The following is an 18,462-nucleotide window of genomic DNA, read 5'->3' as shown; positions in this document are numbered from 1 at the left end:
GAAAGGGTTCAGAGAAGGATAGCCAGATTGGCAAGGGATGCTAATCGATGTGCAGAACGGCTTAAAAGTGCGGACTGCAAAGCTTGGCAGCTAGACATTTAGGGGGACCTGATAGAGGTATGTATGAGGTGTGGCATTGAAAAGAACACAAAGTGTGAAAGAGCTCAAAAATGGTTTTATTTTTATTCAAAGTAATCACCATCTGATTGAATGCACTTGTTACACCGATCTAAAAGTTTTCTGAAAAGAGTCGGCGAAGGCGTCCAAAGAGATTTCGGCTGTTACATTTTTCTCCATATCCTCAACGTCCTGAGGATATTGAGGACAGTTTTTTCATCTTGGGAAAGTGGAAGAAGACCGCTTGTGCTAGATCGGGACAGTAAAGTGGATAGCTGATCTGTACAATGCCATGTTTCATAGAAATGTCAGAAACAAGTGCAGAATGGGCGGAGAATCAGCTGCCTCATCCGAGAAATGCGCTTCAATAGTCTCTTCTTCAATTGTCACCTGGATTAACTCAGAAGCATGCAAGAGCTCCATCTCATATGCAAAGCTTCAAAATTCAATGATGGCAAAACTGTTTATTCTGGGACAGGCTCCACATTTCAATCTTGTCACGTAGACAGCATTAATGTTCGTGATACAGCTCTATCTGTTTGTTTTCACTAATGTTCCAAGAGTCCATGCAACAAAATTACTGCGACTATTAGTACCCTGTTACCAACATTCACTATTTGTGCTGAACATGCACAATACTTTTCAGACGACTGGAAAATCCACCTCGTGAAACCAATAGCCACAGCCTCCTATTTACTTAAAATACACGAGATAATTTTTCGAATCTAAATATTGCACTTTTCATTCCCGATGAGTCTCTTCTGACACATTTTGGAATACAAACAGATAAACGATCACAAACCTGTTCAACAATTAATGATATTGATGATGGTATGTCCAAGTTTGCAGATGATACGAAGGTCGGCTGGGTTGTTAATGACACTAATGATAGTACGCTGCTGCAACAGGATCTAGAAAAGTTGAGCAGGTTGGCTGAGAGGTGGCAACTGAAGTTTAACATTGACAAATGTAAAGTGCTGCATATGGGTAGAAGTAACCCCAGAGTAACGTATCAACTGTGTGGTACTACACTGACAGTGGTAGAGTGAAAAAAAAAAATGACCTGAGGGTAATTGTGCAGACAGATATGAAGTTTTCTGTGCAGTGCAAACGGTCTGCAAGAGTAGCTCATGGTGTCTTGTCAGTGATATACAGGAATTTTTCTAGCAGAGAAAAGGAGGTGATTGTCCCCTTGTATAAAACAATGGTCAGGCCACAACTTGAGTACTGTATACAGGTCTGGAGACCTCATTTTAAGAATGATGTAGAGCTGTTGGAAAGAGTACAGAGAAGGGCAACAAGATTAGTGAATGGAACAAAGGGGTGCTCTTACGAAGAAAGGCTTAAGTTTTGCAAATTACACTGTCTGGAGACTACGCACCTGCGAGGTGTACTGATTGAAGTGTATAAAGCCTTGAATGGTTTGAGCATGCTCAATGCTGATGGGATTCTTCCTCTTGCTCAGAATAATCGCCTGAGAGGGCATAAATTCAAATTGAGGAAAGATATTTGTAGGATAGATGTGCGGTAGTTTGCCTTTAGCCAACGTGTGGTTGATTGCAGGAACAAACTTCCATCTGTCGTTGTAGAAGTTGATAGCTTAAATAGATTCAAGGCAGAACTAGACAAATATTTGGAGCAAATGGATGGGTCAAATTAGAATTTTTATGTATTTATTTTTTTTTTATTTTATTTTATTTTTTTTTTTGGCTGATGCTATATAAGCTTGCTTTCTTGCATCATGTGCCTTTTGCTAATGCTAACAAGACAAATTGCATTCTTTAAAATGATTTAGAAAAGTTGGAGCTGAACTATGAACCATTTCTCAAAAGCAATTCACAATGTGGTATAACCAGTTTAATCCAAACTAGTTAATGCAGCGTTAATTCAAACAATGTATCTTCTTAAATACCTGTTTGATAAATAAAAAAAATAATAATAATAAGTAAGCAAGCTTATCTACGTGATCAGCATAAACTGATCATCAATACCTGCAATAATAAATGCTACAAGCAATAATCTGGTTCGCTTAGCTGTTCCAAACTACAACTTCCCTGACAAAGCCAGAAATCTCATAGACTTACCTCTCCCAACGCCCTCGTGAGTAGCACAGTTGAGAAGATCGCCATACCCGAGTTTCAGCCGCGTCGATAATTTTATGGGGCATTTTTTAAAATGTGGCCCAGTTAGTCGGTGTCAGACAAGGGCAGCATGATTTTTTCTCCCAGAAAATTCAAACATGCAATTTACATACAGTATGCACTCAACAATATGACCTTAGTTGCTGATGCTCCTTACTACAACAACGTCACATAGTTTTGTTATTGGTGCTTGTAATAGACTGCACCCTTTTCATACACTCTGTTAGAGTATTGAATTAATCCTAAGAAAGCTCCCAGCTTAAAAATATTTTGGTTCTTTTCACTGTACATCGGTTATGAGCAGCATTCATTTCAAACATCCAAATCGTCTTCTGATAATGCAAAGATTTATGATTGTTTTAAGAGTTTGACAAACTACACCCGGTAAGATACTATCTGATTGCTAAGAGGATTCTGAATTAAGTTGAGCTGTCTTCTGTGTATTTTGCCTTCTTGTAGGCACAAGGAATAGCACATATGGGTTTTGGGATACTAAGTTATGTGCCCTTCAGGGTCAGAATTCAAAATCAGTCCCATCGGTAGTCACCAGTAGGGGGAAACGTAGCCATTCTGGTCATTGTAAATATAGCCAACAGTTGCTCTGCACAATTCTGCCCTTACATCTTTTTGCAAAGTGCAATGGATCCATCGGATTTTATCAGTGGTTTTGTACGGTGTTCACAGAACCAAAACTCGCTGCTGAACCAATTCACAAATTGTTACTTGACATTCTTCTATGACCAGTTCCTCCACTTCTTCACATTATCCTCTGTGACAGCAGTTCCCCCTCCCCTCCCCCAAGATTTCTGCGCAGTGAAAGCTAACACTTGAACCACATGTCACTGCAACAAATGTACTGGATGAGTTATAAGTTAAAATCTCGTATGCTTGCTACACCATATCATTATTTTGTTTTTTTATTCCCCTTGGAGGAAAAAAGAGAAGGATTTTGTTGTCAAAATGATCCACAAAGAAGCTTGAACAGTATGGTTCAAGCTTCTTTGTGTATAAGAGACAAGAAATGTTGGTAGAAAGAAGTGTGACAAAGCCCTGAAAATCCACCGTCTTTTGTGTTTAATGGTGTCTAGCGGACATTTGTACTTGGGATATCCAGTATGGTAATTGAAACTTATTGGTACATCTTAATGGTAATCTCGCGTACTTAATTGCCCACATAACTAATTTTGAACAGGAAACGTAGTTTGTCAATATTCAAGGCACAATAATGAAAAAAGGAATTCTCACTACTAATAGCGGTGATTTTTCCCATTAGTGTTTGCGTAATGTTCTGTAAGCCTATTATTGGTTGTGTCTCTAGGCTTTTCTAAGAAAAAAATAAAATAAAACTGATTCCATTAGTGTACAGCATGACTAAATACCAGTAATCGTGGTTTGCTTCATGGCCACGAGCCACTGATTAGCCAAGCACAGAAAAGAATTCCTTGGAAGGAGCGGGTCACAATTTTCTCTTAAACCTGCCTCAACGAAATCACACGATCCCCCCTAAAACACAAATAAAACAGTCATTGTTTGTTGTTCCCACCACAAAATTCCCTTTAATACTAAAAGCATAAGCGTAGCCCCACCCAGACACGGGAGTTGGGTACCGAGTGGAATTTTCACTAAATCCTCCAGGGCATATTCCGTAAAGGTCTTTGCCATGGTGTATATGGTTGCCCTTGTATGTATGTATGTGTCGTCAGCATTTCGTGCAGTCAGCTATAAAGTGCGATGCTATGCCGCTGGATGACTGCTGAGCGAAAGGCCATCACTACACACATTTTTTCTACCCTCTTCTCAGCGTTCCGGAAGGGTTCTTGGAGGGAGGGAGACAGCAGGATTGAGGCATAGAAGCATCAACATTAAAGTACGCGTCTGTTGTTCGTCTAAAAGAAAATGGCCATCTGCGAAAGATAATTTTAAAAAAGACGTTTAGCAAAACAGCATTTTAAATAATGCAAAATAAATACCGATTAATATTTTAAATTAACTGTTTTGCATAATTAATCGAGAATTGAACAATTGTCACAATTGAATGTCAATTGACAGACACGTGCTTTCCTATTCTCGTGAAACAATCGGATGAAACCGAAAAATTTAGTATTCTTGTCAACAATCGGATGAAACTGAAACAGATCACACTTTCATCAACAATTGAATGGAACAATTGAAACAGATTACACTCTCGTCAACAATTGAATGGAACAATTGCAACAGATCACACTCTCGTCAACAATTGAATGGAACAATTGAAACAGATCACACTCTCGTCAACAATTGAATGGAACAACTGAAACAGATCACACTCTCATCAACAATTGAATGGAACAATTGAAACAGATCACACTCTCGTCAACAATTGAATGGAACAATTGAAACAGATCACACTCTCGTCAACAATTGAATGGAACAACTGAAACAGATCACACTCTCGTCAACAATTGAATGGAACAACTGAAACAGATCACACTCTCGTCAACAATTGAATGGAACAACTGAAACAGATCACATTCTTGTCAACAATTGAATGGAACAACTGAAACAGATCACATTCTCGTCAACAATTGAATGAAACTGATGTATAGTCCATTGTAAATAATATCTATAGTTAGACCAGAATAGTTAAATTAGGTTAAGTTACGTAAGAACTGAACTGACTTAATTATATATTTCTGATCCTTAGAAATATGTCAATAAATGTGTTTTACACGTTTAACCAAAAAAAAAAAAAAATCGAAACTATGCTAATGCTATCTCTTTCACGTGTTTTTCTCGTCCTTATTTACTTCATCCAGTAAGTCCAGGTTACCTACATGGAGCAGTATTGTGTCACTTGTTTACCGAGGTGTGGTGACGTAACTTATGACGTAATCAGAACAGTGGTTGATGTCTTATCGATGTAGAAATGGATGCATTGGGTACTTTGTATGAGGGGAAGAATCTACTATCCCTTCCTTATGTAGGACAGTAAGGCCATGCAATGTAATGACTCGTGAAATTAAGCGTTTCACTAGAAACTAGGTCGTTATTTTTACAATTGAACCTTGCGGGGGAGAGTACGGTCCGGGACTTGGACGATCACTTGTTGGCTGTATTGACAAGAGGGAGAAATAGGTTAGGTGTGTCTCTGCTGTATACTATGACCACGAGCAGATGCGAAACATAAATTGGAGGTTCTTGAAGGCCATGGGAAGTAACGTTGAACCCAGTTCCAATACATTACAAATGTATTGTTCTGTTTGCTTTCATCTATTCTTGTGAGAAATATCAGATAAGTGACATTATGCAATGGTGAGCCAATATGCAATTCAAAATTGCTTCAAAGTTCTTTTCCATTTCTGTGTAAATAAATCGATTATCTGCCAGATAGCAGCATCCATTTTATATTGTTATACTTTTGCGTCATGCGACAATTTGAAGATGTAAATCAGAGAATGAGACCTGTGCCCATCCTTAAGTAGAAATAAAAATTACAGTAATTAAATTGAAATCAGAATTAAAACAAATCAAATACATTTGCGCATATAACATTGCCTTGTATTTGTCGATAATTAAAAAAGAAAACCAAAAAGACAGATAGGAGATTAGCTTGCAAATGGTACAGCAGTCTGCATCTAGTGTTGTCTTTCAGGCACTACTTTGTCTTAAAAGGTCGTAGACCCCTGTTTCAGTCAGTCATTCCAACAGTGAAATATGGGCAGTACAATAGATAATTAGATGTAGAGCCGTTATGGTGGGTTGGGAGAGGGGAAGAATTATAAATTAAAAACAAAAATGGACAAGGGTATAGAGAGATGAGGTAAGAAATAAAAACCAGTTAGCCAAAGAACAGGAACAAGACCATCTTTTTTATTTATTTGGTTCATTTGAAGTTACGAGCTTTGCCCCTGAACAGCAGTGTATGAAATCTTGGCCTGGTTTCACTAATTTGAAGACTTGTTCAGTATATGATGATGGCAGTGTTAATTTTATCTCTTCTGTCTGGTAATTACTAGTTAGCGTTCTATGTGCAAGCTCTGGTTTAGCTCTGCCAACGATTGTTGCTTACCCTAGTATTGATTTTCCTCGTAGGTGAACGTGTCTCAGACAGCCGTGATATCATTTTCCCAACTTTCTCCGTCGACTAACCTTCTCAGACGCTTGCCTCCTCCCCAGTCGTACCAGGCGAACCCCCCACCCCTTAGTAACAATCCATCTTCTTACCGCTTTCCGTTGGTTTCGTGGAAAAGCAGGAAATCAGTGCTTCTCCTCAGTGGAGTGGCTTTTGTTAGATATTACCATCCTGCCCTCTGGCTACAGCTGTCTCTGTGGCCCTGAACAGCGACACCTATAAGTAGTAAATGGCGAATTAACCTCCAGTTGGCGCTCTATGAATACAGCATAGGTCGATTTACTGTAAATATTCGTAATGGGTGAAATCGGTACAGGGGATGTTATTTTTAAGGATAATAACAACGACAAGTGGTTACTTGTACTTGTTTTTTTATATTCCTGTTCTTTAATAGGGAGTTAAATTTCACGGTTAGTGTTTTTTGATCGTATAGAGGAAATGCAATTTCACGCATCATTGTCAAGAGCAAGAGCCAGCGATTATGTTCGCTATAGCTTAAAGTTTAAAAGCCCATAACTTCCCGAAAACCCCAGAACAATACTACTCAATTATAAATTGTCTATAGTTGCAGATCCTGTAGTCGATTTTATGGGTACTTGAAACGTATGTCTCAAAACACGTTATGCGGTTGTAGGTTTTGTTACTTGGAACTGATAGGCCTACTATATTTATAAAAAATTCATAAATAATCACTTAAAAAAACAAAAAGAAACTATTGGGTCAAAATACTTTGTCAAACTTGCTTCCATGAATGGAAACTGGTTAGTGTGGACCAGTGGAGTTCAAAATACTTTGTCAAACTTGCTTCGATGGAAAATTATGGTACTGGTTCCTCGAAGTTATTCGCTTATTAAGCCCCTCCCTTGCCTCAGATGTCTAGCCACTACTTGGAAAATTTTGTTTCACTGATATTTTCTATAAAAAGTAACCCTTTGGTTCTTTTCGTCCTGGACCACTTCTAACTCAAATCCACTGCCCCCCTTGTGTAATTCCTAGATTTCTGTTCCCTAGATACACACACACAACATGAAGATAAACGACAGAGGATAGTCATGGATGGAAACTGGTCAGTGTGGACCAGTGGAGTTCCTTAGAGGATCAATGTTGGGGCCCAAACAGATGAGAAAGTAAAGGGTAAACTGTCAAAGTTTGCTGTTGATTTGAAGGTGGGGAGGGTGATTAACGATCGAAACCAGGCTACGATACTTCAAGATGACTTGGATCGTTGGCTGAAAAATGGAAATTCAAAAGATTTAATGTTTCTAAATGTAAAGTTTGGCATCTCGAGAGTGAAAGTACAGGAACTCTGGACGAATAAACTTTGGGGGTGGGGGTGACGGAGATTATGTGCAGTGTGATCTGAAATTTACCATGCAGTATAAAGAGACTGCTAAGAATGCACATGGTGTTCTCTGTGATTTGTAGGACCTTTGCAAGTAGGGAGAAAGATATTGTTCCTCTGTATTATGCGATGGTAAGAGAGAATTTCGAATGTTATGCTTAGGCCTGCAAGCCACACATTACAAAAAAAGAGCTCCTAGAGAGGGGGTTCAAAAAGGACAACCAGATTAGCGAGCAGACGCGAATCAATGTCCATATGAAGAACGGCTTAGAGAGTGCGGGCTTTGAAATTTGGTAGCTAGGTATCTTAGGGAATGGGGATCTGGTTGAGGTGTATATTCGATGGTAGGAGAGACAAGAACTTAGGCTTAAAATTTTAATATCTTAGGAAGTGACAGAAGGCTAGATCTCGTGAAATTTGGTGTGGAACTGTGTATCAGAGTTTGGTAAAATTCATAACTGCTTTGAATGGTCAGGTTTTTTTTGAAAATTTTTGGTGATGGAGAAAATATTGGAGAGTGGAAACATATATTATTTTTTTCTTGGCAGATGCAGAAAAATGCCACTTTCTTGCATCGTCAGCATACTAATCATTAGCCATAGCCTCTTTTTACCCCAATACAGTTCCTCTAACAAGCTTCTGTCTCTCCAATCAGTTCCCACATCCTTCAGTATCTCCAACTTTTTTCAATTTAACATATCAAATATTTTTTTCCAAATCAATAAAACAAACAATATCGATTCCTCCCCCTTTCTTTCCTTCCCTGAAAATTCTCATTATTACTATCGCATCCCTCGTTTCTCTTCGCTCTACAGGACTCATCCTGTTCTATCACCTGTTTGTGCGTTTCTCTTCATTCTGTCTCTTTCCATTATTACTTTGAGACGAGAATATTCATGAAGGGCAGTTTAAACTTGGTGATTTTCATCTCTCTGACAGACAAACCAACCATAGAATACAGCTTTCAGACACAACACGACGTCTCTTGTCCTTAGTTGCCTCGGCGCTTATTGTGAAACAACCAGTCATGTTCAAGTATACGTGGTCTTCTAGCTACATTCTTTGAAGGTTTATGCATGCTTTCCGTCGTTCCTGTAAAATTGTAAAATGGCAAGTGAGCAGCGTACGAACATTAAATTTTGTGCGCTGTTGAAGAGGCTAAGAAAAAGAAAAGACATTTCCGTAAAGGTCGTAAAACTGTCAGTGATGATCCACGAACTATTGTGTACTTTGACCTCATCTGATGTACGTAGAATATATTTTGCGAAGTGATGGGGCACAGACAAAAGCTGATAAGGTTGGAATTTTAGTTGGAAGTTGTCATACCCACCATCTTCATGAACATTGACCAGGTTTGTCAACACATCTTTCCTCGATTTTTGACAGAGAAACAACTGGAAACTCCGATGATTTGATGGGGCCAACAAAATGTGAATTTGAGGGAATAACACTGGCAATGATTTTGATAGTTTTCTGTGGTCCACAAAGTAAACGTCAGGGTTGAATTCATGATTGTAACCGTGGACAGCAGGTTCATTTTAGTTGAACGGTATCTCGATAAGTATGCACTCTTTAAACCTAAAGATTAACTGCATATTACTTGGAGCTACAGTCATTTCGCTGATTGAGTGGCAAAGAATAATACACGATAATTAATTTTAAAAATAAAAATGCGTGTGTGCCCTGTACGCACGAAAGATGTTTTTTTTTATGTGAAAACATGTTTGACGAAAATCAAAACCGTTTAAATTTTTAAAATCGAATAGCTAGAACCAAATTATGAATGATGTAACGTTTTATGCTCACGCCCGCTACGTATTCTACCGAATCAGTGTTAGAGACTGAGTTAGCGTCATTTAGGAAGTGACGTCATTTCCGTATCCCATTTTCGTTACCAGTCTATTTTACTTCAGTGCGAAATATTTAGTATGAACGATGTAACGTTTTATGCTCATGCCCTCTACGTAATCAATGTTAGTGACTGAATTAAGTGTAAAGTGTTTATTGTGTACCGTCCCCCTTATCTCTGTTGTGTACTCTGTGAAAGGCCAGATTTTTTTAAAAAGTGTAAGGTTATGTTGTGTTGTTCCTCTGACCTTTTAGCTGTTGGGCCTCCGTGGAGGCAAACCAAGTACACTATTACTTTAAGATTACTCTGGCAGGTACTGCCACCTAATTTCCTGAGATTTCAGTGGCTAGGGCCTCAAAAAACGCACACATATGGAATGATGATCGCAGCAGGGATTGCGCTAGAATTTGAAGGGCCGAAAGTTTTGTGGGCGAAGCAATTTGGGTGTAGTTAAACTTGGAAGTGTAGGATGTTCGCTGACACACAGATGTGGTGTGTCAGCAAACACCACATCTGTGTGCCATGGAGGCTGGGGGGGAAGAGGTGTATATATATGGGGATAATAGAGAAGGCGACCCCAGAGAGTCAGTGAGGCAAGCCCATGCCTCACCAGGGAAAAGGAGGGGGCGGCAGGGGGAGAGGAGACGGGGGACGTCTCCTCCCCCCTGCCAAGGGAAGGAGAGTTAAAAAGGGAACCAGGCAAGAGAGTCCGGTTCAAATCCGATGATACGTGGTCCAGTCCAGTATTTTTTCATGCTTAAGATGCAGGTCTAAGTTTGGGATGTTGTCTTCTAGTGCAGTTCTTCTTGTTTTTGATGCAGGTGTCTTCTTTTAGTCCTTCTATAGTAATTAGTATGGTTACGTGCTGTGTTTTCGGTCCTGCGAGTTGGTGGTGTTCGAAATTCACTAGTGGGTAACCAGTGTTTTGTCTTGTCTGTTTGCTTTTTTCAGGGTTAAACAGTAGGCTCTAGGGTGATCGCGGTAGAGTCCTTAGTCTGGTAAACATCTCTTGGGCAAATTGTGAGAGAGCCCGGTAATGGTCCTCCTCCAGCAGTATGAGGTGCTCCTGATCCTTTGGGTTGAAATGGATATTCGTGATGAGATGGCAACGAAGGTCTTCGTAGAGGGGGCAATCGTGCATTAAATGCTTCTAGATTTCCTTACCGCAGTGACATAGTGGCGTTTCTACAATACTGAAAGCGGCCAATTTTGCATTGAAAGATCCGTGCCCTGTGAGCAGAAAAGTGGTGTAGAGGCCAGGTGAGAACCAGGGTGGTTGACGTGGGTAGACTTGCAGAATGTCAGGGATAAATTTCCGGGTCACGGCGTCCTTGGTTGAGTCCGTCCATCTGGATTGCCAGATTTGTCCAAGGAAGGTTGTAAGGCGTTTCTTCTTTGTTAGTGTTATTGATTGGATTGGTGGTGAAACCAATACAAGTTGCTGTTCTTTCCTTTGAAAGGTGGTAGAGTAGGCCGCAACGGATGATTTCAGATCTAGGGGGAGACAGCTCACCAGGACCTGGAGTGCGTGCGAGCTCACGGTACAGTATGCCCTTGAGACGATTAGTAGGATTCTGCGCTGTATAGTCTAATTTTCTCTTATTGACTGCCATGGTGGCTTTTTTAAACCAGACACCCGCGTCATATGAGAAGGCTGGAATAAATGTGGCATTATAAAAGAGGGAGAGTATCCTCTTCTTTAGGCCCCAGTTCTTCCAATTAACTCTGGCAATAAATGCTGAGTACCTCTTAATTTTTTTCTGCAAATGTACAAGATGTGGGGTGAAAGATAAGTTCTTGTCAAGGGTAAATCTGAGATGCTTCAGTTCTGTCGCTAGTTTTATTGTGATATCCTGTACCTTGATTTGCGGTGGCCTGTGTATGTCGAGAGAACCTTTCAGGAATATCGAGGATGTTTTGATTTAGGAAATTCTCAGGTGATTGAGACTGGCCCATTTTTGTAGTCTGTCAATGACCTGGTTTGTAGTAGCTTCCATTTGGGCTCTTCTGTCCGCCTGTAGCATGAGGACAGGATCATCCGCATATGCTTGGGTATCTACTCCATCAAGGTCCAGGCCCAGAAAGCTGTCCAGGAGAAGGTTCCAAAGTAGTGACCCCAGTACAGAGCCCTGGTGGGCACCTTCGATGAACAGGTCGGGTGACTTGGCAGTAGGGAGTAGTTACAGTGACCATTCTGTCAGAGAGATTGCCTGGAATATTTGGCTCCTTGAGTCTGCCGAGGACACTTGGCCACCAAAGTGAGTCAAACGCCGAGGCAAATTCAGTGGGTAGACTTGCAGAATGTAGTGACGAAATGACCAGAAAATATTTGTCAGTTAGCGGCATTTAGGAAGTTACGTAATTTTCCGTCTCGTATTTTCGTTACCAATCAGTTTTACTTCAGCCCGAAAATTTAGTAGGTGCTGCTAAAGATGTTTTCACATCGAAAACAAATAAATAATAAGTTTTTGTAACCACCTGTGACGGAAATCAATGTTTTCCAAGCTACTGAAACTAAATATTCAGAACTTCAGGTATTTACAGCTTTGTTTCCCAAAATGTGACGAACTGTTTCTTATCTAGATGACAAAGATAGAAGACGTTTACGAATACATAAAAAAAAAAAGAAAAAAAAGGTGTTCGTTATAATCATGCACAGTTGAAGTGATTACGCAACGTATCGTACTTCAAGAACAAATCGGGATATTACATCACGATTTGTTCTTGAAGTACGATACGTTGCGTGTCCAGTTACTGCTGTTGCTTCGTCGTGATTATTTTCAGTTTGGCTGAGTCCCAAAGTGATCACAACGATCGCTATCCACAGTACAATGAATTATTAAAAAAATAAAATAAAAAACTCTGTATATTGAAATATTTTAATTTCATTAATTCGAAAAGAAAAATACCGAAGTTGTTTAAATAATTCACTTTTAATTTTAAAGTTTTAGGAGTTCGTTTTTCGTGTTTTTCAGTCAGATATTGATTTCTTTCATGCTTTCAAAAGCTCTTATGCCATGCTGGATTCGAGCGGTTTCGTTCCGGAATTGCCGAACAATGTCAGAGCTGATTTTGGAACCGATTATAGAGAATAATACTCTCTCTCACTCACACTCTCTCAACATTTTCTTGGTTGGCCGCAGGGAACAGCCGAAAAGTGAGCATTTACGTGTCCTTGGATTGTGGTCGATGAGTGGAATGCTAATGCTGCGCACGTTAATTGAATTTTGCTGTAAACCAAGGTAAACCGGAAGTTTTTAAGTTTTCTACCGTTTCACGCGCACTATCGCGTGTTTTATGTCCGTCGCGAAGTGTTGCGCGTGCTTGTTTGATTTCGGCAGCGGCACTTGTCTCGAAATTTAAAAGTTGTTCGGGACTGGCCGTATTCGTAGATGACATAAGGAAGTTTTAAGATTTCGCAAACGGTTCGGTTACAACTACACGTGCATGTCTCGTGGAATATCCGGTTTCAGCAAATCTGACGAATATCTTTCTTGAACCAATTCCGTTTTGAAATACTTCTGTTTAGGGTGGTCGGTTTGATCGTTTACGTCATCTATTTTTTTGTACACGATGTCATCATATAATATATTTTCATCCTAATTTTATTTAATTTAATTGTAATGGACTTGACCCTATTGCTACCATTTTATTTGTAAAATACGTTAAATACTTTTCAAAGACAATTTTCAGAGTTTAAGTAAAATTTGAAAATTTATGCTGTTTTTAAAATATCCATCTGAAAGTTTTTAGGGTTACTTGTAGTTTCGAAAAATTAGACAATTGGCGAAATGGTTTGGTGTGATTGGATGATCGAAAAAAATTACAACTTCTTGTACTTAGTGGATTTTAGCTTATGAAGCCTATACCATTCAAAGAACTGTTCTTTGAATGGTATAGGTATTTGTAGTTCAATGCCAATTTTGGTAGTCTCTTCCATCTTTCTCTCTACATGTTCTTTCCATTTTAACTGATAATTTTGTATTTCTTCTATTATGTTGAAGGTGTTTAGTCTTTCTGTTATGTGTTTCTTTGGTGATCTAGTCTTGTTAATCCCAATAGTGGTCTGAGAATTTTCATTTGGGCTGCTTCCAGATGTTTATCCCTCTTCCCAAGTGTCCATACTTCACAACCATATTTAAGTGCAGCATTTGATGTTATGTATTCGTAATTTCGTTTGTATTCCATATCCTTTTTTAATTTCTGAAATCCTATTTCCTAAATATTTAAATTCAGTTACTTGTTCAATGATTTTCCCATCTATTGCTCTCTTTACTCATCATTACCACACATTGCCATTGATTTTGTTTTTAAAACTGATATGTTTAAAGAATTAAAACAGCTAACTGCTGAATGTATATAAGACTTGATTACAATAACTAAATATTTTAATTTGTAATCGATATTTATTTGTAGAATCTGTGCCAAAGACAAAGTACTCATCTCTGGTAGAGTCTCTTAGGTCTAATTATCATCCTCAATGGCTAATTGTTGGTTTAGTGAGAGTGCGCAGTCGACACCCTTAGAGTACCCATCATTCTTCACGAGAAGGGGAAAGTCGAATTTTGCGCGTCCCTTTGGAGACGCAGCAGGTAGCGTTCCTTTTCTGGTTGTGGCTTTCGAGCGAAGCTGGCCTGTTGATTCGTTCACGAGTTTTAGACTCCCGCCAGTTTAGGGCGACTGCCATGGCTCGCGGCCGTTGACCTAGCAGGTCGTTAATGTTGGTTTTGAGGTGTGTGTGTTTTAGGAACTCCTCAATCGAGATGTGTATTAAACATTCGTTGTGTATGGCCATGTTGCTGTAAATACCAACTGGCTTTTAACCATAAGAATTTGGATGCAGTGATTCGAAGTTTAAAACGGCCGAAATCAATTGAATATATTAAATAGGGAGCTTGCTTGCTTCTTTCATTACTTGTTTTACTCCCCCCCCCCTCTCCTACATTCTGTTCATCTTTACAGTTAGAATTCTTATAATTGGCTTCCACTTAATACGTGGGTTAATCCGAAATTGCAAATTTTAGTCACGTTCTTAAGAACTTGTATCGTAGTTGTTAAATACAAGTGTTTGGTTAGAAAAGCAGCGAAAGCGGATTCGGTTTCATGAGTAAAGTTAACTGCCCCTGGGATAAATCCACAATTAGAATAATAAACAGGCGATCTACGCCCACAGACAGCTCTACCATTTGTTAGCAAGCGCGAAAGTGTCAGGTCATTATATTAAATTATCATGTGTGTCGGATACTTAAAATAAAATATTGTTTTATGCTAATTTTGAAGTTGGCCGTTAGCTTTTATTAAAGATTGCCTAGAAATTGCTTTTAAACAGAGGCACGTTAATCACAGTAGATACTGGGTAGCTGGCGCTGTGCTAAGTGCAGAAAGGGAGAAGAGGACTCGCATCGGTTTAATTTGAAAAGATTCGAACTATGCCAGGAAAATCGCGTGTAACTTTTGTTTTTTTTTTGTAAAATTAATATAGCATTAATAGTGACAAACTACAACTCGGTTTATTTTTAAATCTCTTCGAAAATATCAGTTTAAATACGCTTTTACTTATACTACAAAGTCAGATTTATTTTTGTATTAATACTGGATATTTTCGATAGTTTCAGAGAAATTTGGCCAGCAGCTGTGGTGGCGCTAGTGAGCTGTCGTTTTGATGGATCGCCTTCGAAGTTGTAGACCGTGTCACATGTTGGCTATTCGACAGAACATCGCTTTGCAATTTTGTGGCTGTGATATCGAGGAAGCATGTTAAGGTGTCCTGCATGCGTTTTAGTGACCTGCTTCTTGTATATTCTCCCAGAACTAGTCTGTTTTCTCGCTCACTCCGATTTTTTTCCCCTGTTCTATTTTCTTTACCCTTTTTTTATTTCTTCGTTCAAGCTATCCTTTTTATTTTGAATTTTCAGTGGCTGTTGTAATCCTTTTTAATAGAGAGGGTGTATTCTTTACAGATACATAGGCATAGTCAGAAATAAATAGAGAATTCCGCATATCGCGTGGTCGAATCTGCACGACGTCACATAATATGCTGCATTGTTAACAACGAGAGCGAAGTCTGGTTTCTAGATTGCGTGGAGAAAAGCAGAAACTCGGGTTTTTCATCCTGCAAATAAACTGGTAGGAAATGCACGCAGAGAAGCAATAGGCGATCATCCATGACCTTAGATGTCTTGATGCTTATACATTTCACTTCTTTTTACGTTTTAATTGATACATAGAATCTTATTTAGTATCTAGAAGGGCCCAGTTTTGGTCCGAAACTAAACTGAGCTGTTCTGAGGTGATTGATTAAGAAAGTCCATGTAGAAATAGGAAAATTAACAATTATTCCTATCTCAAATGACACCAGTGATATTTAAAATCAGCTTTAACATAAATCTCTTTCTTTTTCTTTCAGGTGTCTCAAGAACAACAGCAGTTCCTCATAAGTGAAGACCTGAAACAAGCAACTGTATCCACATCCCAACAGCAACAACAAACGGGAATGTTCAGCTACGGACAGGTCCCTCCTACGCCAGGCGAAGGATCCTTTCAAATGTCCCAGTCACAGAATGTCAATTTTGGTGTTCACTTCGGCCGTAGCTCAACGCCACCTGGTAGTACAATGGCTCAACATCTAAGGCATCAACAACATCAGATGGCGCAGCAGCAACAACAACAACCACCACCACCGCAACAGCCAACAAGTATTTCAGTAGCAGCAGCTCAGCGTCAAGCTCAGATGCGACACTATATGTCCCGTCCTCCACCGGAATATAATCGACAAAGTAGTATTGAAGGGCAGCTCGCAGTCCCTAATGTCCAGTCTCAACAACCACCACAGCTCATGGGCAATGAGGTATCCATGATGTTAACTCCAGGAAGCCAGGGTCAACGGTACAGTCCAATTTCTGATCACAGGAGAGGAGTGCCAAGGAACTACACCGAAAATTCTCCTGGTCATGTTGGCCAGCGTACGCACCCACAGATGTCGACTGCTCCATCTTTGATGAATAGGTCCGAGCATGGTCTCGCTGGTGATGGAATCGCAAACCAAGTGATGATGCCCAGTACCTTACAGGCCTTTAGCCAAGGTGTGTCACCAGATCCTCAGCCAGCCGTTAGGCCTAACTCCAGTAAGGCTTACGGTGGATCCATGACCCGAATGAAACGACCAGTAAATCCGAATCTAGGAGCTGAAAGTTTAGGCATCTCCAATCGTGCACAGACAATGTCGGGCGAATGGAGACAGGCCTTTATCCAACCGAATTCTCCACGAACACGGATGCCCTATCCTCGAGGGACCCAAGACAATTTTGGGACCGGTACCACTACGACAATGACTTTAGACAATAATCCCATAATGGCCAACCAGATGCGGACAATGACCGATCTTCCCATGAGTAGACTTCAACAACCTTCAATAAGTGGTGGTCAGATGATGCAACAGCAGATCGCTGTGCAGGGAAATCCAAGCGTCGACCACAATCCTCACGTAGGACAAACTGTAACGATGCAGATGACATCATCTGTCACAATGTCAGCAAATCATCAAATGCCCAATCAGGTTTTTTCTCAGAGTGAACCTTCCCCTACAACACCTCTTCCCCCCGTCCACGATAATTCGCACTTCAGTTTGGACTTTTTGGATAACCTGGACTGCAGTGCTTCAGACTTATTAAACTTTGATCACGTCATGCAAGGTGATCCTGGCAATACGAGTTTCCCATTACTGGAAGACATGGGAATGTTGGGAAAGTGAATGTATAGCAATGATAGAGAAACTTGAACAGTGTTTTGTTCTTTACTTTGCAAATGTTAGCGCTTTATGCCGAATTGTTTAAAAAAAAAAAAAAAACCCGAATTGCTACAAGAATTGGAGGAAGGGGGTAATGACTCATTGTTAGCATTATTTCAGACACGTGCTTATCAATGTGTACACATACAGTTGTCATTCCAGTGTAGTACTATAGAAACAGACGATTTTTGTTGAGTGAGCGCGAGGAGTAACGCGCTGTAGTAATTTTGGAAATTTCCTCGTGACATGGACAAATTTTATTGTTAGCTGTACAGTCGCGAGCTTATTGTGAAATGGACGATTCATTGTTGTACAGTCTCGAGAGAAAGAGACATAACAGACTCGATTGTCTGCTGCACAGCCAATAGTAGAGCTGAAATTGGACAATTATACTTCATTTTTGTGTTGTACAGTCGCGATAAATGCTCATTGCCAGTTGTGCGTCATTCACAATGCCCTCGTGGGGTGTCGTTGAGTTTCAAAAAAAAACAAAAAAAAAATTGCTTTTGTTTGAGTGAATTCTATATACACAATATTTAGCGATGTTCCATTAAACAAAGACAGCAAATGGGGTGGAATTTGCTGTCGGTTACACCCTGAACCGTCAGGAATATATTTTTATCTGCCTTAATGTATTTGGAAAACGTTAGAGACAACAAATAAATGGTATTAATGCTCTTTTAAAGTAGCTAAAATCAATAGTGCTGAGATCTTTCTATGTCCTGAGAGCGGACATTTTTTTTTTCCCCTTTTAATAAAAGTGTTGATATTTTTATTTATAGTTGTGTTCGTAAAACAAAATTGTTTGAATTGTTTTGAGTGTTAAAAAAAGATTGTAAAATTTTAACAATCTTTGTAGTAAAGAGTTATATTTGATATTTATTCATACACGTGGTCAAAGAGTTTTGCGGATCTTACTCATGAACACATACACAAACACCAATTTGTATTTTGTGTGCAGTTCATCATACTAATGCAAATCGTTGGTTGCTATGAAATCAACAATTGAAGAAAGCTAAAATTTCATAGCAACAGTAATTTGGTTACTCTTAAATTAATCATGCTGATTTCAATTAGCAACAGAAATGGGCAACAATCGTTTGATTAGTAACTGAC

General features: G+C 39.5%; 1 protein-coding gene across 1 annotated transcript in view; it reads left to right on the top strand.

Annotated features, from left to right (window-relative positions):
- The window catches only part of LOC150082133 (uncharacterized), a 118,521-nt gene extending 100,458 nt beyond the window's left edge, over positions 1 to 18,063 (top strand). The window contains exon 3 of the mRNA XM_090379116.1: positions 15,967 to 18,063. Within this exon, the coding sequence (XP_090235242.1) occupies positions 15,967 to 17,310 (1,344 nt within the window). The 3' untranslated portion in view covers positions 17,311 to 18,063. The remainder of the gene's footprint in view (positions 1 to 15,966) is intronic.
- The last annotated feature ends 399 nt before the right edge of the window (positions 18,064 to 18,462 follow it).

This window comes from Mastigoproctus giganteus, chromosome 8 (genome assembly GCF_048544385.1).
Source record: "Mastigoproctus giganteus isolate SK-2022 chromosome 8, ASM4854438v1, whole genome shotgun sequence".
NCBI lineage: Eukaryota > Metazoa > Arthropoda > Arachnida > Uropygi > Thelyphonidae > Mastigoproctus > Mastigoproctus giganteus.
Note: the sequence above shows the minus strand (reverse complement) of the source record. Positions and strands in the feature narration are given on the sequence as shown.